General features: G+C 49.1%; 1 protein-coding gene across 1 annotated transcript; it reads left to right on the forward strand.

The window, feature by feature from the left end:
* Window positions 1-3,763: 3,763 nt before the first annotated feature.
* TRIM25 (tripartite motif containing 25) lies at window positions 3,764-25,191 on the forward strand. The gene is made up of 9 exons (XM_059047718.2): window positions 3,764-4,477; window positions 8,627-8,722; window positions 11,910-12,143; window positions 14,259-14,430; window positions 15,973-16,038; window positions 18,229-18,255; window positions 18,580-18,663; window positions 18,742-18,840; window positions 20,315-25,191. The coding sequence occupies exons 1-9, from the start codon at window positions 3,881-3,883 to the stop codon at window positions 20,842-20,844; spliced, it is 1,905 nt and encodes a 634-aa protein (XP_058903701.1). The 5' UTR covers window positions 3,764-3,880; the 3' UTR covers window positions 20,845-25,191.
* Window positions 25,192-26,924: the final 1,733 nt, after the last annotated feature.

Here is a 26,924-nt window from a genome sequence, read left to right on the forward strand (position 1 = left end):
ATAAAGCTTCACAATACATGGGGGAAAAAGGGGACAAATACAAAGTGAGAAATAGACAAGTTCATTATCATATTGAAATTAACATCCTGTCAGTCTCAACATATTTCAAAAGACAAACATCTGAGATAGTAGAGCTGACTAAAATGGAATTAAATTAGAAATTAGTAACAATAAGATATACTGGAAAGTACTAGATAGTGGGAAATGAAGCCATATCTTTATAAGTAATTACAAAGAAGAAATTATAAAGGAAATTAGAAAATATTTTGAATGAAATTGATAATGAAAACACTTATCAAAACTTGTGGAATATAACTAAAACAGTGCTTACAGGGAGATTTATATTTTTAAACACCTATATTAGGTGTTTAAGAAGACAAGAAGAAGGTTTAACAATAATGATCTGATGTTCCAGCTTAATAAACCAAAAGTAAATAGAAGGAAATAATAGATATGAGAAGAAATCAATGAAAAAAAGAGCAGACAGAGAAAATTAAAGCCAAAAGCTGGTTCTTTGAAAAAAATAATAAAATAAATAATCTATTAGATGGATTAATCAAGAATAAAAACACAGATTGCTTAAATCAGGAACGAAAGCAGGGTTACTACTACAGTGTCTACTGACATTAAAAGAGTAATATGGAAGAATAAGGACCCCTGAAAATTCTGCCTCCATAAAAGAAAACTAGCAAAAATTGTCAGGATCAACTTTTTCAGAACTCTGTAAATTAGCAAAAAGCTTGCAACAATTCAGAAAAATGCTTATTCAAAGAAAGTGGTTGAATCTTGGTAAGAAGAGCAAGCTTTGTGGGGTTTTAACTTGACCTTTTCCCATTACCCCCACCCTAGCTCCACGGTAGTCTTAAAAGCCAATAGTCTGCAAATAACTCCAAGCCCTTGGAAAACACTGGGAAAACTTATTGGTTTTAGGCACTTAAGGAAATCCTTATCTAGTCATTAGCTGATCAGGAAGCTAACCAAGCAAAGAGTTTAGAGAAACACATGATGAAGAATACACACTTTACTGAGTTAATTCAGAAAAGTCACTAAACAAATAACAACAACAAACAGCCACAACAACAAACCCTGGGAAGAGAGGAATCTGGTGTCCACAGTGCCACATTGTATTATTTTAAATGTCCATGTCCAGTTTTGAACAAAAAAATTGATGACAATTGGTGATACATACAAAGAAACAAGAAAACATGGCTCATATAAGAAAAAAAAATCAACAGAAACTGTCTCTGAGTAGGCACAGATGTTGGACTTTCTAGACAAATACTTTACATCAGTTATTTTAAATATGTTCCAAGAACATTAGGAAATCATGTCTAAAGAAATAAAGGAAAGCATGAGAATGATGTCTCTTTAAATAGAGTATCAGTAAGGAAATAAGAAATTATTATCATTTTAAACAATGTACCAAATGGAAATTCTGGAGTTGAAAAGTACAATAACTGAAATGAAAAATTCACTAGAGGGGCTCAACAGCAGATGTGATCAGGCAGAAGAGAGAATTCATGAAACAGGACATAGATCAATTGAGATGATCCAGTCTGTGAAACAGAAAAGAAAAAGAATAAAGAAAAATGAACAGAGGCTCAAACACCTGTGAGACATCAACAAGCTCACCAACATACACATGATGGAAGTTCCTAAACGAGAGGAGAGGAAGGAGGGCAGAAAGAAGATTGGAAGAAATAACAAAGGAATAAAAAGAGTATATTAGAAAATATTTAACACAGAAGAAGGCAGTAATGGAGAAATTGAGGAGTAAAAAAGATAAATAACATAAAAATAGGTAGTGAATGGCAGATGTAAATCCTATCCTCTTAGTAATTTAATGTAAATGGATTAGATGCTCCAATCAAAAGGCAGAGACTGGCAGAGTGCACAAAAAACACGATCTGACTACATGCTGTCCACAAGAACCACACTTTAGTTTCAAAGACACTAATAGGTTGAAAGAAAAAGGATAGAAAAAGAGACACCGTGCAAACAGTAACCAATAAGAAGACAGACCACATTTGGGTCTCAATAAATTTAAAGGATTGAAATAATACAAAGTATATTCTCTAACCACAGTGCAATGTATTTAGGTAGGTCTTAGTAAATATTTACTGCATAGAATTTGATAAACATAAAGTATGCCCCTCCTAGTGTTCTTCACTGGCTAACCAGCCTTTTTAAACTTCTCTGCCTGGAAGGAGAGTTCTACAAGCCTTCTGGCATGAGTCAGGTCACATTGCACACCAGAGCTAGGTCAGAGGGGATTTCATAGTGTTTCATTTCCTGGAAACTGCTCCCCATGGAGGCGGGGGCAGCATTTTCTAGTAGGAAATGCTTTGCTTCTGGAATCAGATAGTCTGGATGCCTAGAACCATTACCTTAGGCAAGTTATTTAGTTTCTCTAAGCCTCAGTTTTCTCATTTGTACCATGAGATAACTATACCTCAAAGATTTAGTGGGAGAATTAAATCAGATACTAAATAAATACATAAATCTTAATTTCCTACCCTCGTCATTCTTCTGTCTTCCTTCTTCTCATGCAAATAACAACGCAATATGAAAGAGAAGAAATGGGGTAAAGAGTCCTGGAGGAATAGAATTACTATTACTATATTACTATAGTAATTACTATTACTGTTACTATTACTACAGGAAAAGCGGGAATTAGGATATTAAATAAAGCAACCCTGAGCTAGTATCCCAGTCCTATTTCGTATAAAATACGGGATCCTCATCTGTAAAATGATATAATGACTTCTGTCTTGTAGTGCTTACAAGGATTATAAGAGATTATAAGGATATCTATGACTTGTCTAGCACCCAGCAGGTGCCCCATAAATGGTAGTGATCACTATTAGCATTTACCTTGTCCTCCTTTTTGCTGCCCACCCTATCCCCAAAGCAAACTCCAGCTTACTCCTCCCCAAACACTATCTTTCTCTTTGCTCCCCATCGCCTCTCTTGAACACTTCTTCCTTATTGTACACCCACTTTACCTGCACCCAGGTCAGAGCAAGGAGGGAAACAAAGCTAAAAATAAATGAAAGAAAATAAACCTAAATAAACAATTTTGAGAAAAATGTTTCAAAATTATATTTGTGTGTGCACTGGCAAGTGTCTATGTATGTGTGTGAGAGGAAAACTTTGTTAAACTGGGTTGAATCCGAACTCCAGTAAAGTAGAAATGGAAAACAAAATAAAAAGCATGTTATATCGGCGGCATGGAAAGAAATCACCAAGTTTAAGCCTGAGCGTGTGGGTGTGTGACCATGGGCTCCAGCCTGCAGAGATTGTAAGCCGATACGCCAGCGCCCAGGACCAAGGAAGAGAAAGGAAGGATTTAAAAAAAAAAAAAAAAAAAAGCCGGTCAGTCATTTACTGTTCCAGCAGTTATTTTTTTAAGACCCTGTCCTGATAAGACAGCCTTGCTCGCGGGGGCGGTGGGGACAACTCCTGTCCGGATGAGTTCTCCGAAGGAAGGGACCTGCAGCAGGGGCTTCTGGGCAGTAGTCCCCTCACTCCCGGATCCGGAGTTCACCACGCGAGGCGTTAGTTTCCTCATCCGCAGAGTGGCCGCAAGAACCCCCTGGTGGTCGAGAGGCTCGTCTGGAACCCCGAGCTCAGCGCCCCGCACCCAACCCCCGGAAACCACCGGGGTACGCACGTCGCAACTCGCACGTCAGCCACCCCGGGGGCTCCGCCCGGCCCGCCCCACCCACCAAACTCCCCGCCTGCCCCACGTGACTTCCCGAAAGGCCCGGGGACGACCCCTCCCGCCGCTCAGTTTCGTTTCTTTGCCGGCTTCCGGACGATAGTGCAGCAGAAGCGGTCGCGGTTCCAGTGCGTGCAGTCGGGTTCCCCCAGGAGCGCCATGGCGGAGCTGTGCCCCCTGGCCGAGGAGCTGTCGTGCTCCATCTGTCTGGAGCCCTTCAAGGGGCCGGTCACCACGCCCTGCGGCCACAACTTCTGCGGGTCGTGCCTGGACCAGACGTGGGCCGTCCAGGGCCCGCCGTACCTGTGCCCGCAGTGCCGCACCGGCTTCCAGACGCGGCCACAGCTGCACAAGAACACGGTGTTGTGTGCGGTGGTGGAGCAGTTCCTGCAGGCCGAGCAGGCCCGTCCCGAGCTCCCCGACGACTGGACGCCGCCCACCCGGGCCGCCGCCCCCAACCCGGTCGGCCAGGTGGCTTGCGACCACTGCCTGCAGGCGACCGCCGTCAAGACGTGCCTGGTGTGCATGGCCTCCTTCTGCCAGGAGCACCTGCGGCCGCATCTCGACAGCCCCGCCTTCTGCGACCACCCGCTGCAGCCGCCCATCCGTGACCTGATGCGCCGCAAGTGCCCCCAGCACAACCGGCTGCGGGACTTCTTCTGCCCTGAGCACGGCGAGTGCATCTGCCACATCTGCATGGTGGACCATAAGACCTGCTCGCCTGCGCCCCTGAGTCAGGCCAGCACTGACCTGGAGGTAGGGGTTGGTGGACGAGGGCCCAGAGGGGCAGCCTGGGCCTGCTGGGTTGTGCAGAGGGCACCACTGTGGGCATCTTGGCCTATTTGGATCACCTGGGTGCGGGGGATGGGCCTTTCTGGGCCTGAGATCAGGGCGGGGCATCCCCAGGGTCCAGGTAGAAAGGGGCTGGGAGAACATACAGCCCTCCTGGATTATTCCTGGTCCACCTTCTCTGCCCCCACTCCTCTCACCCATTATACGGAGGGACGTTGCTTGCCTTAAGCTTAGCGCTTGTCTGAGATGTCTAGTACAGGGTTTTGAACATCAGATATGAGCGTCAGAGGTTACCTCTGTTCTCTCAAATCCGGGTAGCACCCAGGAGGTGGGTATAATTAGTTATTTACCGCTGAGGAAATGAATGTTCAGAGAAGTTAATTAAACCTGATCTAACCCAAGTGGCCAAGTGGGCATTGCGCCCCCAGCTGGTCTGACTCCGCATGTGCCGTTTCTCCCTATGGACCAGCCCCAAAACCAAGTGCGCAGAGTTCAGAGCATAGGACATTCCAGAGGTCATGTGAGAAAAAGCCTTTGGTGAGCCAGAGACTTCCAGTGACCAGGGAGGGTGGGCAGAGTCCCAGGGATCCTTGGATAGGATGCACAGCCAAACTCCTGCACCGTAGCGCCCTATATACTTCCTGTGCCACTTTAAAGCCCAGGACTGGTCCTCATCAGTAAAGTGAGGAGGTGGGACTGGGTGGATTCATTCCTAAGGGGCCTTCTGGGTCTGTGATGATTTCAGTGGTTTGGGGAATCATAATTTCCCCCTGTGGACTCGAGGCAGAGGCTGAAAAGGTGTAGTCTAACTACCTTTCATTGTATCAGTCTGAGCTCCATTCACTCTGGCAGTGCTGTCAGGGAGAACAAGGGCTGTCCTCATGTCATCAAAGGAGACATGAGGCCTGTGGGAGGTTTGCAGTGGCACCAGGGCCAGGGTGAAGGCTTTGCTTCCTGGTCTGGTCTGCTTCTCCACCAGTCTGAGCTGGGTTTCTGTGTACTTCCTCCCTGAGTCCCAGAAGTCAGACCTCAGGCAGTGCCTGACAGTTGACTTTGGAGGTACTACCATCTCAGGCCCAGCCTACCTGGGTCTCTACCTGTTGCAGGAAAGAACCTGCCTGGCCCGCGGAGGCTGGAGCCCTGCTCTTGCCCCGCATCTGCTGTGGTTCAGGGCAAGTCACTGAGTTCTCTGAAACTCATCTTCATCCGTAAAATGGGATTAATAGCATTCCCTCCCCACCTCCGAGGGTGACCGGGAGGCCCCGGAGGGATGAACTGTGTGGGAAGTGCCTCATAGGCAGGCCCCAGGGTCAGGCTGGTTGACACGGGCTCCGACCAGAGCTGGATGTTGAGATCTGCGTTTGAATTCTGGCTCTGCTTCCTAGCTAGGAACTCAAAAAAAGGGCACAATAATAGTACCTATCTCAGAAGGTTATTGGGAGGATTAAATGAGGTGTTGCATAAATAGAGTTTTACAGTTCGCTAATGCTCCATAGAACTGCCGCCATCATTTCTGTTACTCAGAAATTCCCTGAGGAGAGTTTGCTGCATGGAGGGTGTTAGGCTGCCCAGATCTTCTTTGCCTCAGGATGCATGGTTCTGAGGACTAGGGCAGCCTGACTCCTATCGAAAGACCCTTCTAGAAGTTCTTATCCAGGAGGCTGAAGGCAAATAGGGTCAGAAGGACCCGTTTCCGCCTGGTCTGGAGCCCCAGCTCCCTCTCAGCCTCCAGGGCCTGGAGCTGGAGTCTGCGCCCAGATTATTTGTATGCCATACCCACGTGGCTTTTGAATCCTTTTAACAAGGCTTTCCTGCCGTCTCTCCCCTCCCCCTCGTTGTCCTGGCTCCCTGAGTCCTTTAACCTGTCTCCTTTTCCAGCCCTGCTGCTGGTCAGTACTGGTGGCAGAGCCAGCCCAGCTTGGCTCGGTCACCGGTATGGGGCGGACTCAGGACTCTGGTGCCTCCCACGTGGAGGACCCAAGTCCCCAGTCTGTGAAGGGATCCTCAGAACTTCGAAAAGTTCTCTACCCTTGATTAGGGGATTGTCGCTGCTGTCAAAGTCCTTGGGTGGCTTTCCTTTCGTCATCTATAGCCCTATGGGCCCCTCTCTACCATCAGGGGACTGTTGTATGCATTTGATTAATGGTGGGTAAAATCTTTCAAAATATAGGGTTCAGGGGTGTACTACTAAGAGTGAGTCTTGGAGGTGAAACATTTGGCAGCCCCCAGGTATTCTGAGGTCTCTTCCAGCTCTGAAACCTGTGAGGCCAGATCTGCCCAGGCCTGGCCTTCTGCCTTTGGCCCACAGTTCATCTTGGCCACTGTTAGAGACCAGGTCAAAGGGCATTGTCGCAGAGGTCACATCTGAAACATTATCAATGACTTGGGCTTTTGGGGATGAGTTGGTGTGGCCTTGGTCCCTGCTTCTAGCCTTAACATGTGACTGTCTCTGGGTTGTTCAAATCCAGAGTCAAGGTCACTGGTGGAGTGGGAGAGGCAGGGAAGAGGAAGGGAGGGCCAGTGTATTGTTGAGCCAGCTAGTTAGGGGACATACATTTTTTTCTAGAATTTTCCTGTGTGCTCCGTTTGGACACAAGTCTGTAATTGTAACACCAGGATCTTGCTACAGTAGTTAATAGCAATGTGACCTAGGGCAAGCCACTTAATTACTTTGTGCTTCAGTGACCTCATCTGTAAAGGGGGGATAACACTCTACCTCCTAGTGTTGTTTTTAGCTTTACATAGTTAATACATGGAAAGCACTAGAACAATGAATGCCTGGCTTGGAGTAAGTACATAATAAACACTGGCTGCCATTATGGTAGTGGTGGTGGTGATTTTCATACCCATTTCTATGGCCCAACATTTCACCTGAGTAGGGTGAAAGTGGATATTGATTATGAAAATTGATGGCAATACTAAGAGGCCTTGGGTGATATTAGCTTCCACTGTGCATAATTTTACCTTTGTATCTGAAGGCTAGGGGCCTAGCAATTCTGAATCACCTTAGTTTGGTTTCAGGGACTGAATTGTCAATGGCTGGTTTACTGCTGGTTCGTCCCTATTCCTATCCCTTGGAGGTCCCTGCCTGTGGGGCTTATCAAGTGAGCCTTGGACTCTGATTTTTGTCCACCTGCCTCTCCGAGGCTGACAGAGGCCCTCCCAGCTGTCTTCCGCAACTGGCAGATGGCTCTGGGAGAACAACCCCCGATGCCAGGCTTATCTCTCTGGGATTCCTTCTTCTGGATCTTAATTACATAATCCTTTCCTGCTTTCTTAGCTCCCCATTGGTTTTTAGTAGATCTCCCTCCCCCAATATTTTGTCTGCTTTTCTGGTTGTTTGCAGTGGGAGGCTTGGTTTGAACAACCCCATCTGCCACTTTCTGAAGCAGCTGTCCCAGCTCGTTCTGTCTGTGTGAGCTTGACCACCTTGCTGTCCTCTTTGCCTCAGTTTCATCATCTGTAAAATGGGTGCTAGTGAAGAAGCTCATAATAATCCAAGCTGAAATTTACTAAGGCCATTTGTCCTGACTAAGATCCAGGCACTATGCTGAGGACTTACACTGCTTCAGTTAATTCTCCTGCTGGCCCCGCGGGGTGGGAACAGTTGCGTTGATATCTATTTCATGGCCAAAGAAACAAGTGAGAGACAGTTGGAGAGCTGGGTATTGAGTTTGGTCTGTCTGGCTCCAAATCCTATCCTTGTAACTTCTTTACTGTCCAGTTCCCCTGAAAGGATGAAGGGAGGCAGTAAATATGAGAATGCTTCAAAAAGCTACAAGCAGGGACTTCCCTGGTGGTCCGGTGGTTAAGGCTTTACCTTTCAGTACAGAGGGTGCGGGTTTGATCCCTGGTCAGGGAGCTAAGATCCCACATGCCTCATGGCCAAAAAACCAAAACATAAAACAGAAGCAATACTGTAACAAATTCAATAAAGACTTTTAAAATGGTCCACATCAAAAAAAAAAAACTTAAGTAAAAAAAAAGCTGCAAGCAGGTAAGACTTGGGGTGGTAGAAACACCTGTGGCATAGACTTGAGGGCAGTCGCTGGTGTTGGGTGCTGGTGGGGGGCTGGATGGGGTGTTTTTTCACTCGGTTTGTTTTCTCCGCAGAACAAGTTGAGGCATAAACTGACTGTCACATACGGTCAGATCAACGGGGCGTCGAGAGCACTGGAGGACGTGAGAGCCAGGCAGCAGGATGTGCGGGTGAGTGACAGGGCTCCCTGCCACCAGCCTGGTCCTGGAGCCTCCCTCCGCCTCTGGGGAGGACAAGGCTTGTGTCAGGTTCACTCACAGTGTCAGAATTCAACTTCAGCCTTGCAGAACATGCAAAAAGCTATGTGCCCAGAGAGATCCTTCACAGACTCAAAGCCTACCTACAAGCCCAACCATTAAAAATTAGGGTTAAAATATAGTAATATAAAAAGTGGTTATGATTTAAGGGGGAGAAAAACAGGAAGTAAAATTTGCATCTATTTATTTTTAAAAAGTGTATTCGTTTCTAGGGCGACTGTAACAAGTACTTCAGACTTGGCTTACAACAACAGAAATGTGGTCTCCCACAGTTCTGGAGGCCAGAAGTCCAAATTCAAAGTGTCGACAGGGCCACACTCTTTCCGAAGGTTCTGGGGAAGAATCCTTCCTTGCCTCTTCCAGCCTCTCTTGGCTCAGGCATTGGCTTGTGGCTGCATCACTCCAATCTCTGCCCCTATCTTCACATGGCCTCCTCCATCTTCTGCTCTTTTGTCTCTAATAAGGACACTTGCTGTTGGATTTAGAGCTCACCTGGGTAATCCAGGATGATCTCATCTCAAGATTCCTACCCTAATACATCTGCAAAGACTCATTTTCTAAGTAAGTTCTGAAACGTGGACATGTCTTTTGGGGGGCTGCCATTCAACCCATTACAGGAAGTATGGGAAAAAAGACTGGAAGGAAATATAGAAAAGGAATAGTAGTGCAAGTGTTGGAGTGGTAGACTTAGGGATATTTTTTTCCCTCTAGTTTTTTTAATAGTTTTTATAAGGTTACAATGCTTTTATGTTGAAAGAAGATTTGATTTTTAAGCATCCTGGTCTGGAGCTGCAGCATTCAGTTTTATTGCCACAGCTGTGGCTTAATTAGATGAAATCTGGGTTAGAATACTAGCCTGTGTTGGCAGATCTCTGAGCCTTAGTTTTGAAGCAGTCACAACTTCTTTCCAGAGGTGAGTTATGAGGCTGAAATGAAAGGATGCACGTGAAAATACCTGTATCAGTTGGGGGGCAGGCTAAACTGCTGTAACAGAGATACCCCTCAAAGTCAGAGGTTTAAATAAGATAGCCGTTTATTTTGCTCCCTGTAACAGTTCAGGTGAGGAACCCCGGCTAGTGGGACCTGAGCAACCCAGGCTACTGGGATGGCTCTGCTCCATGTGATCCTTCAGAGTTCAGGATCTTTCCTTTTTATTGCCCTTCCTCATCTCTTTGGTTGCAGCTGGGTCACCATTACATCTTTGCTCTAGCCTGTGAGAAGGGGGACAGGGAAGGAGAGTGTTGCCATTATCACTTTTGCTCCTGTTGTGAGCAGCTTAGTCACATGACCAAGCCCAGCTGCAGGGCACGCTGGGAAATGTAGTCTGTGGCTGGGCAGCCACGTGCCGGTCTAAACTCCAGGGGTGTTTTCTTACTGACGGGAGCAGAAGGAGGATGAGTACTCAGGGACATTGGTAGAGTCACATTGGAGGTGGCAGGGTAAAGTGTTGGTTAAAGAAATAATTGAATTCCCGGGACTTCCCTGGCAGTCCAGTGGTTAAGACTCCATGCTTCCACTGCAGGGGGCACGGGTTCAATCCCCAGTCGGGGAACTAAGATCCCATATGCCGTGCAGTGTGGCCAAAAAAGAAAGAAAAAGAAATAATTGAATTCCAATCTTCCTGTCCCTCTTATGTGTGTTTCTGTTTGTCACGTTTGATTCTGAGCTATTGAGGTTTCCCAACCTGTAAAGCGAAACTGCAGCTTCTAGAGCAGTGCTGTCCACTAGAAATATAAAGTGAGCCTTATACCGTATATAACTCTAATTTGAATAACATGAAATTAATGTTAATAATATATTTATTTAATTCAGTATATCCAAACTATTATTTTAATCAGTATAAAGTATTAATGAGATATTTCAAATTCCATTTATTTTACACTTATAACACATCTTAACTTGGACTAGCCATAGTTCAAGTGCTCTGTAGCTACATGTAGCAAGTAGCTATGGTATTGGATAGTGCAGTTCTAGAGGAAATTTTCTAGAGCAGCTTCATACTCTTTAAAAAGTTACACATGGGGCTTCCCTGGTGGCACAGTGGTTGAGAATCCGCCTGCCGATGCAGGGGACACGGGTTCGTGCCCCGGTCCGGGAAGATCCCACATGCCGCGGAGCAGCTGGGCCCGTGAGCCATGGCTGCTGAGCCTGTGCGTCCGGAGCCTGTGCTCCGCAACGGGAGAGGCCACAACAGTGAGAGGCCCGCATAGCACAAAAAAAAAAAAAAAAAAAAAAAAAAAAAATTACACATGAACTGCTTTCCAGCTTAAGAAATACAATATCGTCATGGAAGATGAAGCCCCTGCTTTGCTTCTCCCTTTTTATATCCCCCTTCCTCTCTTCCAGAAGTAACCACTATCCTGAATTTATCCCTTCCCATGTGTTTCTTTATACTTTTAATATGTATGTATGTATTCCTTTGGCAATAAATACTACCATTCTGTTTGTTTCTAACCTTTATGTAAGGAGTATCATACTGTATGTCTTCTTCTACAAGTTGTTTTTCCCTTATTACTGTTTAACATTCCATCCTGTGAATAATTTTCCGTCTTCTATTGATAGACATTCAGGTTGTTTCCAGGGTTTTGCTAATTCAACCAGCGCTGCTTAGAGCATTCTTGTGTGCTCTTGGGCAGGTTCTGAGATTTTTTTCTTTATTTATTTACTTGGTTGCATAGGGTCTTAGTGGCGGCAGGTGGGTTCCTTAGTTGTGGCTCGCCAGCTCCTTAGTTGCGGCACACGGGCTCCTTACTTGCAGTTCGCGGGCTCCTTAGTGGTGGCATGCGAACTCTTAGTTCCAGCATGCATGTGGGGTCTAGTTCCCTGACCAGGGATTGAACGCAGGCCCCCTGCATTGGGAGCGCGGAGTCTTATCTGCTGCGCCACCAGGGAAGTCTCCAGATGTTTTCTAGAGTACATTCCTAGACTGAGTTGCTGGGTCAAAGGGTATGAGCACCTTCAAATACGCCAGATCTTGCTCTCCAAAGTGGTCGCGTCTGTTTGTATTCCCATGAATACAGGTAAGAGTTCCTGGCGCTCCATGTCTCAGGCTTAGCTTTTTTGCCAGTCTGATGGATTCCCTCTTGTTTTGGCTTCTTAGGAGGTTACACACAGGAAGATGGACCAGCTTAGACAAGAGTACATGGAAATGAAGGCTCTCATTGATGCCTCAGAGGCCAGCTCCACACAAAAGATAAAGGAAGAGGAGAAGAGGGTCAACAGCAAGTTCGACAGCATTTATCAGATTCTACTCAAGAAGAAGAGTGAGATCCAGACCCTGAAGGAAGAGATTGAACTTGCCCTGACTAAGGGGGACGAGTATGAGTTTCTCGAGGTGGGTCAAGATGAGGACGTTGAATACTCTTTCTGCCTAGCGTCACGATGTTGACTGTAGGTGCGTTGGGGCCCTCGAGGAGCTGAGGCTGTGTGAGGTCATGGGAAACATCCCTGAGACACATGCTGTGTTCGTTTTCTACATTTCCTGACAACTTACCACAAACTGAGTGGCTTAGAGGAACATCTGTCTGTTATCTCACACTTTCTGTGGCTCAGGGCATGGCTGAGGTCTCACCAGGCTGCATTCCTTTTGGAGCTCAAGGTTGGCTTCGGAGCGCACATCCTTTCTGGCAGAATTCAGTCCCCTGTGGTGCAGGACTGGGGTCCCCATGTCCTCGCTGGCTGTCAGCAGGGGCCACCCGCAGTTCCTAGAGGCTGCTGTGATTCCTTGCTGTGTGGCCCTCTTTCGAGTTGGCAGCTGGCTTCTTCAAAACCAGCAGAGAATTTCTCCCTCCAGGAAAGCCCATTTCCTCTTTTAAGGACTTTTACCTGATTAAGTGAGGCCCCCCTAGGAGAATCATCTTTTTGATTAACTCAGAACCAACAGATTTGGGACCTTAATGACATCTGCAGTATTCCTTCCGTTTTTCCATGTAATGAAACCTAACCATGGAGTAATATCCTTTCATACTCAGTGTCACGCTTATACTCAGGAGGAGGGGATGTATAGGATGTGTACCCGGGGCAGGCGGGAGCCTTGGGGGCCATCTTAGCATGCTGCCTACTGCATAGGCCTCCACTGCTTCCCTCCATCCTGCCTCTGCACGTCCCCTGGAAGTGTCTCTCTAAAGCACAGGCACCACTCCCCGCTCTTTCTGATTTCACATTCCCACAGGGCCTTGGTGACCAGCCTGCCTTTGCCAGCCACCCCCTCCCCATGCCCTGTGCTCTAACCGCAGCAGAGCACTCTGCAGATGCACCGGGCATTGGGAGGGGATGCCGTGGCTGGCCTCTGCCTAGTAAACCCTGTCCTTTGTCCAGGGTAACCCCAGCTCCCTGACCTTCCTCGGATCCCGTTATCCTGCCATTGCTGGCGATCCGGAGCACGTTACCTGCCTCTGCTCTTGCCCTCGACAACGTTGTTTTAGATGTGCTTGTTTTCATGTCTGTTTAAAAGGCTGTCAGGGGACTTCCCCGGCGGTCCAGTGGTTAAGACTCCGTGCTCCCAATGCAGGGGGTGTGGGTCCAATCCCTGGTCAGGGAACTAAGATCCCACATGCCACACAGCGTGGCCCAAAAAAAAGAAAAGAAAAAAAAAAAAAAAAAAAGCTGTCAGCTCTTTTCGGGCGGGGCCCTTCCTTCTCCTAGCATGTCCAGTGCATGGCAGAGTGTCTGGCACGCAGCAGATGTGCTAGGGAGGCCCGTTGATTGGGTGACGTGCTGCTTTGACACGTCAAAGGCCCAGATTCCATGTTCAGGTCCTGAGGAGGGACAGGAGTGCCTGGCCATCTTCTCTTCTCTGTTCAGGATCTTCTAGCCACACCTAGGCTGGATGGCATTAGGTTTCATTTCACGTGCTCATTCCTGTTTGTTGACCTAGCTGCCTTGAGCTCTTACAGAAGGATTCTGAGTCCACATCTGGTCCTCTTGATACTGTGTGACATGATTTGGTCTCCAAGTTTGGAACCCTCTGTAAGATCCTTCTTTTTCGTTGGACATGGGGCTGAATCCTGCAGCCTTCCAGGCATTCCTGTCTATTTTCGGGACATGTGTTCAGAGCTGGTCCTTGCGGGATGGAGATGGTGATGAGTCTCCTGTACATTTTCAGCCACAGCTGGAGGGGTGGCAAGAGCATTATCCATGGGGGTCAGGAGATCTGGGTCCCAGCTTTGTCCCTGCCACTAATTGGCAGAGGTCCTGGTAAGACACTTGTCATTTTTGACTTCAGTTTTCCCATTTTGTAAGGTGAGCGACCTCTGAGGGCCCTTCCAGCTGCAGATCGCTGTGTCTTGAAGTGGCACTTGAACCCCCAGTGACCTCTGGCTCTAATTTGAGAGGCTGATTAGACTTAGTGCCTATGGGTACAGGGAAGCTCCTTCTGGGGTTCATGAGGCCTGAGCCCAGGCCCTGGCTTCACCAGAGCTGCCTGAACTAACGCCCTGGCTTGTTGCAGAAAGCAGCAAAACTGCAAGGAATCACAACGAAGCCAGTCTACGTCCCCAAGGTGGAGCTGAATCACGAGCTGATAAAGGGTGTCTGTCAGAGCGTCTCTGAGCTCAAAAATGAGCTGAAGCGGTACGTCAGACAGCCCCAGGTCAAGAAGCCTGAGGAGCTCATCACCCCAGGTAACTATTAGCAACCTCCTGTGCTTTCCACTGGGACCCCTGAAATGGGATATGTCCCCTCTGTTTTGGGGTGGGAGAGAAATCTTGATCTGGAGCATTGGGGCTTGAGTTTCGGGGGTTACAAAACATCTGGCCTTCCTCTAGGAGGTAGTGGGGAGTTTTTGCCTCATCCTGAGATTGTAGCTGTCCTTGCTAAAATATTTTTGGGGGCTGGATATTATGAAGGGTCTTTCTAGATAGGCTTTTTTTTTTTGTCTGAGTCTGAGGTTGGCTCAGATGGGTTGAATGGATTCTGGGTTGTCAGTGTTATTTGGTAGGGAAATGGCTAGTTTGGGGGTCAGAGAAACATGGAATTCCTCCTTGATACCCCCTACCCTTCCACTCATATCCAACCCGTTGTCAGATTTTGCTTCTTAAATATCTCCTGATTCAGTCAGCTCGTTTCACTGCCAGCCACCACTCACCTGCTCTCCGTTGCAATCACCTGTGGCAGCTTCCTAATCAGTCCCTCTGCATCCACTCCTGTTGCAGCTGGAGAGAGCTTTTCAGGATGCAAATCTGATTTTTTGGCACCTTCTCCCCTGCCTCCTGTTCAGAGACTTTCCATTGCTTTTAGATTGCAGACCAGACTCTTGACCCTGGCTGTCAACCCCTGCCTGGTCAGGCCCCGTCTGTCTCTTTAGCCCTGAAGTTCCCCCCTCCTCCCATACATCCCTCTGCACTCTACAATTCTTCAAATACGTTAAGCTTAAAAAAAAAAAAAAAAAAAAAAAAGTGTTAAGCTTCCTGCCACAGGGCCTTTGTACATGCTCCCCCACTGCCTAGAGGGCTCAGACTCCAGCATTTTCACCAGGTGACTCGTCTCACCCTTCAGAGATCAGTTGAAACATTACATTTCTCAGCAAACCTCCCCTGTTGCCACTCCTGCTCCTCAGACCAGGTTGCCGGGTCCTTATCATCCTTTGGGGCTCTTTGCGCACCTGTCATTTTACTCTTCCTTGCCATTCCCGTGTGTCTCCCCCACCAGACTGTGATCAATGAGGGCAGGGTCTGGGTCTGTTTTCATCCAACACTCTCCCCAGCGCCTGGCACAGAGGGGAAAGCCATCGATGAATTAGCCCTGCATATTTGTTTTCCTGCTATGTCACTGATCACTGATCTGGGGATGGAGGCGTGAGAGAAACCAGAGGGAAAGGAGCTACCACGACACGCCAGGCATCTTGATCTCGCCGCCATGGGCGAGGGGAGTCATCCCCGTCATACGTCGGAAGAAACCAAAGCTCACAGACGGTTCAGAGGTCATGGAGCTGGGTTGTGGTGGAGGAATGACTCCACCCTGGCTACATTTTAAGGCAGAGAAAAGAGGGAACACACCGAATTTGTGTTTCAGTTAACTTGTTTCTAGTGCTTGTGAATGATCGCATGGGGAAGGTCAGCGGAAATCAACTTTGTAAGCCCTCTCCCCTCCTGCCGACGGCAGGGCTGGCTCCTAAGCTTGGTTTGGAAGAGCCGCGTAGACTACCCTCTTGTTATTTGACACAGGGGCCCCTGGAGGACATGACCTGCCACACACGCCAAAAGTCCCACGGCCTGTGAAGAAGATCCCAAGTAAGTAAAGTAACCCCACCTCTGTCCGTGGGGCGGCAGCGACTGTGGCAGGCGGTGCTCGGGCTGAGGCACTGGCAGGCGTCACGGCTCCTTCCAGCGGGGCACAGCCCATCCCAGGCTCCGCGGGGCCTGGGCGCACCTGGAGGCAAATGCTGCCTGACCCCGCTGAGGGGAGGTGGCAGGACTGTTGCAGGAGCCCTGCTGGGGCATGCGGGAGGACCGGCCATCGGCACTGGATATTCTGACTGCCTGGAACATCAAGATGACTGAAGCTGGCTTGTCTTGAGAAATACTTATGATGCCCGAGTTCTGGCATTTGGGGTGACCCCCTGAGCAGAGACTGAGCCTCACCGTAGCCCAGTGCCGTTCAGCCTTGGGTTGGGATGTGTTTCTGCCATCACAGAGCTCTTCAACCTTTTTTCCGTATTGCCCTCCTTTGCTCTTACCTCTCAGGCCCTTCTAGAAATTTTTTTCCTGATCACCCCCATCCGTGAAATTTTAATACCACACATATGATATATCTGTTAATATACTGTGCTTTTATACATAAAAAGAACAAGTTTTTTCTATCCTCTCCCTCTCACCTCCTAAGAATCCATTTTTTGCTCCCCTTTGGGGGCGAAATCACCCCTGTTGAGATGGGGCTGGGGTGAAGAACGGTCCTTAGTTTCCTCGTCTATCAAATTTCGACCATAATGATGTCCATCTCATGGGATTGTTGTGTGAGGTTCACATGGGACACTGATGGTGAGAGCTCTTTAAAGGACAGGCATATGTCACTGAACTGTTGGCCAAAAAGTCAGTGAGGACGGAGGAGGGCTGCCCCCCATTGGGTGTTTGGGATGAGAGAACTCCGGGCTGGTTTTTGTTGTTGTTTGCTTGGTGTTAGTGTTTAGTGGTTGTCTTTAGCAGACAAATGTGTGGTACCAGTTCCTGAGCGGAAAGGGTTCTGGGACTGGGATGCCTGGGGCAGGTGAGGAGGGAGCCATCAGCGGAGCCTGAAAACGTGCAAGGACACCTTGTGTGAAGAGGGAGGTACTGTAAACCTGTGGCTTCTCAAGGCACAGCCCCTGAAAGCCTCCTTCCCGCCGCGGCCCCACTTCACAGGCCCCGCTCTTCACGTGAGTGAGCTGTGGCGGGGCTGAGGTGGGGAAACAGGCAAGGAAAGGGTAGGCTCATCACTGTGGATGAGGCTCCTAAGAATTCTGATGACTGGGGAGGGGGCCCTTTGCCTGAGGCCAAGGTCATAGCCCGGGGTCCTGCCAAGATGCTGGTCCAGTGGCAGTGGGCAGGGGAGGAGCAGGGGGGAGATGGGGAGAGTGAGAACGACTCCTGAGAAATACGCCTCCGCAGTGGGAGGAACGGGGGAGCCAGTGGGGCATGTGGGGCCAGGGAGGGTCTGGTGGGGAGAGAGCAGGGCTGGTCTGGAACGTACGAGATCCTGCAGGCAGGCAGGGATGAGATCCAAAACCCCCCTTGTCATTTCAGTGGTGGGGAAGGTGGCAGAAAGGGAACCTGAAATCTTCTAGCCTGCTCAGACCTGAGCCCTCATCGCAATCCCAGGGGCTTGTAACACACAGACTTCTGAGCCCCACCCCAAGACTCTCAGTTTCAGCTGGTCTGGGTGGGTCTGAGAATTTGCATCCCTGCAGCTTCCCAGGTGGTGCTGATGCTGCTGGTTTGGGGAGCACACTTTGAGGAGGGGTGTTTTAGCTAAACTCAGTTCCCACAGGCACACGCTCGTGATACTTTCTAAAGACTATCGTGGTACTTGGCGAGCACATTTTTTTGGCTGGACCCCATGTGGGTCTTTTTTTGGTGTTTGTTTTTGCATTTTCTCTTTTGTGGAGATGTAATTTAATACTACAGTAAAATGCCCAGATCTTAAAAGTACAGTTAGATTAATTTTGACAGATGCATACATCTGTGTTACCATTACCCAAATCAGGATAAAGATTTCCATTATTCCAGGTCGTTCGTGCTCCCTATTAGTGATCCCCTCTCTACCAAAACCATGATTCAGGTTTCTACCACCGTAGATTAATTTGCCTGTTGACCCCTTATATCTCTCAAGTTAAAACATCCTAGCTTTATTTGTATGAGTCACATGAGTGCATTGATTGTTATTATGGTGTTTTGGAAGTGTCATTGTGTTTAAAATATGTTAATTCTGAAACTTTTCTTTTTCAGAAGAAGAAAAGAAACCCAAGAAACCTCGTAAGTTATGTATTTCTGCAATCCTTTTGTTTCTTGAGTGCCTGAGTGTAGAACTAAATGCCAGCAGGGGAAGCTGAGCCGTGGGTTTGGCGCCCTGGGCCCTGTGACCGTGTCCCGTGCTGGCAGCCAGGCCTGGGCTTGGAGGTGGCGAGCGTAAATGCGTAAGGCCAGTAGGATGAGTGTTGCCCTGTCTGGACTCATTTGTGTCGCCCTGGCTGTCCAGGTGTGTGTTTGTGGAAGCAGCTCTGGAGAATCAGCATGGGAGGGAGTATAGGCCATCAGGTCACTCTGTCATGTCCCTAACTCATGCGTCTCCTTCCTCAGCCCCAATCATTGCCTCAGCCAGCAAGCTGCTCACCTTCGGAGCCCCAGAACATTTAGTGGATCTCAAACAAACTGTCCAGGAGGGTGAGTTCTGGTGGGCCAGGGGCAGTGGGCTGCTCACTCTGAGTTTGTTCTGAAAACATCTCTCTGTTCTTCATCCAGCTGAGGCCAAAGTCCCCATCGGACTGCCGGCTCCGGCGTCTCTCAAGGCCAAGGTGCTGGAGACCTTCCTAGCCAAGTCCAGGACTGAGCTGCTGGAGTGTGAGTAGCCGCTGGCTTGCTTACCCTTGCCTCTGTCTCGCTTGGTCAGCCTCTGCCCTAGAGGACCCACTGTGCTCTACTCGGTCACACCCTTACTTGCTCCCCTCTGGCTTCCAGCCCGGAAGTGGTGGGAGTTCCTTCTTCCAGGCCAGCCTAGGGGCCGCCCGCCCATAGCTTCACCCACAGAGCATTCTCCACTTGCGCTCACTTCCATGCCGTGGCCAAGACCTCTCTCTGCGAAGTGCGCTCTGGCCCTCGTTTCCCCACAGCCACAGCAGGCTTGGTGGGCAGCCGTGGACGCCTGGCTCTCGGGCCGACACCCGAGAGAACCTCCCCGCTCCGTCCCCGATTTGTGGAGCCCCCTGCGCTCTGCGATACAGCCCTGTAAGCAGAGGAAGTGAGTTCTAGGGACTCAGGATCTTAGAGGACATTTTCCCAGGCCATTCATTTTGCCCTGGGGGAAAACCAGTGCAAAGTATCCTTGCCTGAGCCTCCATCCGAGCCAGGGTGTGGCAGATAACCCCAGTCCTGAATTCCCAAGCTAGGGATTGTCCTTCTCTGCCTGCCGTCTCCCACTGGTCCGGCGTTCCTGTGAGCGGAGGGGCAGAGATGGGTGTATCCTGGCGAGGAGGTGGAGGGTGGGGACGGCACTCATCTCTGCCCAGTCTTCCGACCTGCCAGAACTGGCTGGAAGTGTGGCAGGAAGGGCGGGGAGGCCGTGCTCGGGTCCCAACCAGGGAGTATATTCAGGTCACTGGTGTGCTTACAGACCTTGATTGGCTCCCCGTTTCAACCGATTAAAAGTCTAGACCGCTCAGCTCTCTACCTGGGGCTCCATGTGTCCCTCTCCTCCTGCTGTGGCCTCTGTGCTCCCAGCTGCCCAGCCTTCCCTGGTCTCAGCACCTGTCCACCATGCTCGTGACTCCACGTTTGCCTTCACTATCCGGTCTGCCGAGCATAGCCTTTCTCCCTCCTCTGCTCTCCTCTGTTTAATTCTCCTCCTCTTCCTGTCGCTCAGCTGCAGTTCGAGCCCACCGGTGCAGTGTTCCCCTGCGCTCTCCCCACCCTTCACCCATTGCCCCGTGGCTGCGTCCCTCCAGCAGTGTGCCTGCGGTTTAGCAGAGCGCAGGGCCCCTCGTGTTGGCATTACTGACGCGCTTGCCTTTGCCTGTGGGAGTGTGAACTCCATGAGGCCAGGCACCTCGTCTGGCTCATGGGTGGACATCCTGCCTAGAATCTGGCATAAGCCAGGGGCTCAACAAATGCTTTTAGATGGAGGCATAGACAGAGAGATGGGTGACTAATAGATGCACCGATGGCTGGATTGATGGATAGAGAGATGGACAGATGTGTGCCTGGCTAGACGGGATGGGTGGATGGATGAAACAAATGACTAAACATCACCAGGTAGGGAAAGGATTGAAAGGGAGAGCGCTTGGGGCTCCTTGTAACTGACCCCTCGATGTCCCCTTAGATACCGTTAAAGTCATCCTGGACTACAACACCGCCCACAGCAAGGTGTCTCTGTCCCAGAACTACACCGTAGCTTCTTTGGCTGACGTACCCCACAACTACCGACCACATCCCCAGAGGTTCACATACTGCTGCCAGGTGTTGGGCCTGCACTGCTACAAGAAGGGGATCCACTACTGGGAGGTTGAGCTGCAGAAGAACAACTTCTGCGGGGTGGGCGTCTGCTACGGCAGCATGGAGCGGCAGGGCCCTGAGAGCCGGCTGGGCCGCAACGGCGCCTCTTGGTGCGTGGAGTGGTTCAACACCAAGATCTCTGCCTGGCATAACAATGTGGAGAAAACCCTGCCCCCCACAAAGGCCTCGCGAGTGGGCGTGCTTCTCAACTGCGACCACGGCTTTGTCATCTTCTTCGCCGTGACCGACAAGGTCCACTTGCTGTATAAGTACAAGGTGGACTTTGTTGAAGCTCTGTACCCGGCCTTCTGGCTGTTCTCCACAGGTGCCACGCTCTCTGTCTGCTCCTCCAAGTAGGCGGGCTCTGGACGCTTGGCCTGACTGCCTGCGCGGTGCCCAAGACTCTGGTGAAGATGCTGGAGCTGGAGCTCTCGGGGAGGCTCCTGAGAATCCCCAAGGGCTGCAAGGATGGGAGGGGAGCTGGTGAGGGTGGGAGGATAGGGAGACGGGGTAAGAGGATGGGTTTGGCCGGGGAAAGGGATGGGGTGATTGCGTTATGGGTGGGGAAGCCTTTCTGCCTTCTGGTGCCCATCAGGCAGGATGACCCCCTCCCCTTGTTCCGGTAGATCTCCAGGCTGCTGGGTGGCCGGGTGGGGCTTTGGGGAGTGAAGTCATTAGTGCCCCTCTGCTCTTGGACACAATCTGTAGCCACTGTGGCTTCTTCCTCAGGCCTCTGGTGTCTGTCCCTCTGCTGCCTGGAGTAGCCTTCAAATCTTGGAGTTTTGATGATTCTCTTCAGAGCTACTTAACTCCATAGATTTAAAAAAAGTTCCAAAGTCGTTGAATTTCATTATTACTCCCCCTCCACTACCTACATGTGGGAGCTGGGGTGAATGCCCAGATTTCTGGTTGTGTTCTATGCTTGAGGGAAGCTGTGCACAGCAGGTCTCCACCCAGACCACAGTTTCGCCAAGAAGTATGTCCTTTTCCTCCACTGTTTCCCTTTCTGTCTTGGACCTCAACACCCCATCCATGGTTTTAACATGTTTAGTCCAACAGGAACCTTTTCAGTCTAAGATTTCAAACCATAACCGGAATCAGCCTGTTTCGGATTTGTGATTCGGGGTCAAGGTGACCCAGGTCCCATGTGGCTAGAAACCCCTCCCACTCTCATGTATTTTGAAAGGCATCTCGGCAGAGATGCCTTGGCTGCAACTCCGGAGCCTTCTTCCCCTAGCCCCGGCTTTGGGGCAAGGCTCTTCCCCAGGCAAGAGGGACCCTGACTGCGTTCACAGCTAGTAGTTTTGCTCTGATTGGAGCATCTTGCCTTCTTGCTGAGCTGTCTCCTCAGTGATAGCCTCCGTTCCCCGGGATTGTGAGATCCTGCGCTGGCTGGTGGAGATACCACCGTGGCCAGCGCAGTTGAACGTTCAGCTAAGCCCGCTGTCAGGCAGACAGGCCAGGTGTGGCTACCTCAGGGACCATACTAGGTCACCTGCTAGGCTGACGACCTATGGCCAGAAGGGCCTTCTAGCAGATCCATGGGAAACAGCAACATTCCTGTTCAACCCAGCACTGGCCCTCATGTGAGTTAGAGGCCTGTCACCGGCCCTTTCTACCTTCTTCCTCGTTTGAGCCAGTTCCAGATGTTGGAATTGACCAGGCAAAGGGTCAGGAAGACTTAAGGACCAGGGAGGAAAGAAGCCGCCAGGCTTAAGCACAAGGGGCTATTTTTCCTGCAGTGTTTCTGTGCAGTGAAAATAACCCCAGTCCACTCAGGGCGGGAGAGAATGGATTGCTGGAATTTCCCAAGCTCCTTATATCCTGACATTGTCAGGATGTAAGTTCTGATCCCCAAAGTGAGAGAAGTATAACCTCTTGTGGTGAAATGTGTCCTCCTCTGGGCTTTGCCAAGAGGAGAGCTGAGGTCAGGCTCCTTGTGGTATGGAAAGGACAGTACCACTGGGGACAGGGACCCCAGGCCTTTCCATATGGATGTTTGACAAGTTAGCACTTCTGGAGCCTTGTGCTGGGCCCCCAGGGCACTCTAGTCAGGCCCAGAGCACTTGATAGTTCTGACAGACGTGGGTATCCGTGTCACCTCCCAACGAGAACTTCGACTTCCTTGGGAGAGAAATCATCTTTGTAGGGAAGATCCCCCTGCAGTAGCCGAAATGTGGTTTTTAAACGTTTTCTTCCTTGCTCCTGGGAAGAAAAGTTCTTTGTTGATTCTTCTCTGCTTTTGGAGATGGTCCAAAGCATCTTCACTGATCTCCTGAAACAAAAGCCTTGTTTGAAGCCAGTTTATACTCGGGAAACAGCTGGCTTTAGAGGAGAATGGCGAAGATTAAACCACGGGTCCTGCTAGGGCTCTTCTGCAGAAATGAGGGCAGCCAAGAGGGCTGTTCCCTGATGATCGATCATCCAGCTCAGGGAAGGGAAGCATGAGCCCCTCTGTTGATGAGAGGCAAGCACGTAACCCAAGGTGAGCCCTGTGTGGGTTCTTTGCGTGAACTGAGGGGCATCCTGAACCATTCTGTTTCCAGTGGTGAGACTACGTCCCCTCCCTTGCCTTGCAGGGCCTCTGCCTGACACTAGAGTCCTAGAGTTGGGGGAAATTCTGTGTTCATCTGACTTCCTGTTTTGCAGAGGAAGTCAGATGGGGAGGTATTGGATGACTCCACTCACCTCTCTTGATATCCCATTATGGAGGAGGTGCCTCCTTAGATGCCCCTGGTACCCTGGGGGAGGGGTCAGAACTTCCCAGATACACAGACATAAAAACACTCTCCCAACCTAGGTATCAGGGGCTGTCTCAGTCACTCTGGTGTGATAAACGAAAGGTCAGGGTCAAGTTTTTGTTATTATTCAAGGGCTGATTGATTGGTTCTGTTATAATTACTCTGACATGGGTCTGTGATATACAACTAATACTGATACGTTATTTCTTACCTTATTCTGCCCCACTGTATTGATTTTAAATCATTAGGAGTATTTAAGCTTATATTCTTGAGATTATATTTTTTAAGAGCTGATTCTTTCAGAGATAATTAGGGCTGTAGACACATCTTCTGAAACCCACGAGAAATATCAGAGCCAAGGCTGGCTGACATGCCTTAGAGGCTCTGAATGCAGTAAAGCTGTGTGTGGTATTGTTTCACACATTGCAGTGTGTGTAGAAAGTGTTACTTATCTGTCATGCTGGAGTCAGCAAATGAGGTGTCCAAGGGCTTCTGGCTGCCCCCCACCCAGATGTCTGGGGGCTGGGATTTCAGCAGAACTATAGCCCATTTGAGGCTGCGGTGGGTGTGGCAGCCCCTCAGGAAGCTTTCGATGCAGAAATCTCAGCCAGATAAGATGTCCTTCTGGGCTTTGCATCAGGATGGGGGTGCAAGGTGGGGAGCAAGGGGAGGGGTATGAGTGAAAAGGTAAATAAACCACAATGGGGTAATCTGGGAAACAGTGACGGAAGTGGGAGGGTTCATTGTATTATTCCTTCTATTGTTGCCTCTGTTTGAAAATTTCTATAATAAAAAGTTTAAAAAATGAAAACGAAAACCAGCCAGCAATGGGTCCTGTTCACAGATTTTATCCTTGTTGGAAGAGAGGTAGGAGTTGTGGTTGGTGTGGATTTGAGGTTGTTGAATAATAATTTGACTGGCTGTGGTCTCTTGTTCCTGGCGGGGAGATACTAAATCCTTGGAATTTCCCCACTAATAGGAGAGTCCTTTATTCATGAGCCCCTTGGATCACACCTGAATTTAGGCTAAGAAGTGAGATGACCCAGGATTGGGGCTGCTCGGCAGAGAGACCAGGCGTGAGATTAGAGGGTTGGTCTCCTTGAGCCAGCCTTACCCCCAGGAGGAGAGAGGGGCTGGAAATCGAAATATGTGGTCAGTGATTCAATCAGTCGTGCCTGATAAAAGCCGGGCACCCCGAAGATCTTAAACAGGAGGGAATGGGGCAGGGCACAACCTTTGAAAGGATGACGTAGCCCGAGGACATGACATAAACTGATTAGAAGCAAATGAGTCCAAGCTGGAGGACAAGTGGACTTCCACTAGACCTTGAGCCTCAGTATACACTCTTCTTTTTAAATGTATTTATTTTTTATTTTTGGCCGCGTTGGGTCTTCGATGCTGCGCGCGGGCTTTCTCTAGTTGCGGCGAGCAGGGGCTACTCTTCGTTGCGGTGCGTGGGCTTCTCATTGTGGTGGCTTCTCTTGTTGTGTAGCATGGGCTCTAGGTGCATGGGCTTCAATAGCTGTGGCTCGTGGGCTCTAGAGCACAGGCTCAGTAGTTGTGGCGCATGGGCTTAGTTGCTGCGTGGCACGTGGGATCTTCCCAGACCAGGGCTTGGACCCATGTCCCCTGCATTGGCAGGCGGATTCTTAACCACTGCGCCACCAGGGAAGCCCAGTATACGCTCTTTGTAACACATCAGGAAACTAAGTGACATAGTCACAGGCGCCATGACAGTTCCAAGGCCGACCATAAGGATCAAAAAGTGGGCGGTGGCCCAATTCCTGGAAATCCCCACCCCTTCCTGAAATAGCTGGAATACTCCTCCCACTCATTATCCTATGGAATTACCACCCCTATAAAAACTGAGAACCCCATACCCTGGGGCTGCTCTCAGCTTCTGAGATGGCCCACACTCTGTGTAGTGTGTTTCTTTCTAAATAAATTCACTTCTTACCTGTCACTTTGTCTCTCACTGAATTCTTTCTGCAATGAGACATCAAGAACCTGAGCTTCATTAAGTCCTGAAACGAGGTGTGTGATCTCAGTTGGAAGACGGTGGGTTTGGGCCAGGTTTGAGTCCCGGCACATGGGTTCAAGTCCCAATCTGAGGTGCATGGTTTCAGCTCCACTGAACACCCCGATTCCACGGGGAGAGGGACAGGAGCTCTGGGTTAGTGTCCCTTCTGGACCTCACTCCATGTGTCTCTTCATTTGGGCAGTCTTGATCTGTATCCTTTACGATAAAACTGTCATCATAAGTGTAGTGATTTCCTGAGCTCTGTGAGTTCGAGTAACACTTACACTGAAGCTGAGGGAGGTCATGTGCTGTAGACTGGAGGTTGGTGCTGCTGCTCAATTCATATGTTGAAACCTCACCCCCAGTGTGGTGGTATTGGAGGTGATTAGAGGTTGGCGCCCTCATGAATCGGGTTAGTGCCCTTATATGGGAGACCCCAGAGAGCTCCCTCACGCCTTCTGTCGTGTGAGGACACAGCAAGAAGACAGCTGTCTATCAACAAGGAAGCAGTTCCTTACCAGACACTGAATCTGCCAGCGCCTGCTTCTTGGACTTCAGCCTTCAGAGCTGTGAGAAATAAGTGTTTTTGTTTAAGCCACCCAGTTTATGGCATTTTTATTATAAGCAGACCAGACTAAGCCTTCTGGATGTGTGTGTGTGTAGCCAGTTGGTCAGAAGTGTGGGTGGCCTGGGGACCCCCTGAAATGTGGCTGGGGTCTGAAGTGAGGGCAGTCTTGCTGGGACTGTGTCCTTTGGCCTGTGGAGCCTGACTCTGACTCCAGGGGTTATCAGCAGAATTGTATTGCAGGATGCCCGCTGGTGTCAGAGAGAGACGGCAGGACTTGCAAACTTTGAATAAGCCCTTGACCAACTTGTCAGAATAAACTACACTGTTCTTTCTTTCTTTTTAAACATTTCTTATAGCAGGTTTACTTGCAAAAACTGGAAACAACCCAAGTGTCCATCAACAGGGTGAATAGATAAACAAATTTTGCTGTAGCCATACAGTGGAAAACTGCTCAGCAGTATAAGGAAGGAACTATTGACGCACATGAAAACATAGATAAATCTCAAAATAATTATGCTGACTGAAAAAAGCCAGACGTGAAAGAGTACATAGTGTATGATTGCATTTATGTAAAACTCTAGAAAATGCAAACTATCTATAGTGACAGAAAGCAGTTCAGGTATTACCTGGGAAGGCGGGTGGGCAGGAGAGGCTGCAGAGAGGGATTATAATGAGGCATGAGGAAACTTAGGGGAAGATGGTTATGTTCACTATCTCGATCAAGGTGATAGTTTCATGGGTATTTGCGTATGTCAAAACTTAAACTGTACAACTTAAATATATGCAGTTTACTATGTCAATTATGCCTCAATAAAGCTTTTTTTAAGTATTATTTTTTATTGAAGTATAATTGTTAGCTCCAGGTGCACAATATAGTGATTCAGTATTTCTATACATTACAAGATGATCACCACGTTAAGTCTAGTTACCATCTGTCACCATCAGTCTCCCTCACCTCTTTCATTCATCCCCACAACCCCCTCCCCTCTAGCAACCCCTTCCCCTCTAGCAACAACCTGTTTTGTTCTCTGTATCTATGAGGCTTTCTGTTTAAAACACATTGTTCTATATATGGAATCTAAAAAAAAAAAAAAAAAAGGTTCTGGTG

The sequence above is a fragment of the Kogia breviceps genome, chromosome 19 (genome assembly GCF_026419965.1).
Source record: "Kogia breviceps isolate mKogBre1 chromosome 19, mKogBre1 haplotype 1, whole genome shotgun sequence".
In the NCBI taxonomy this organism is placed as follows: domain Eukaryota; kingdom Metazoa; phylum Chordata; class Mammalia; order Artiodactyla; family Physeteridae; genus Kogia; species Kogia breviceps.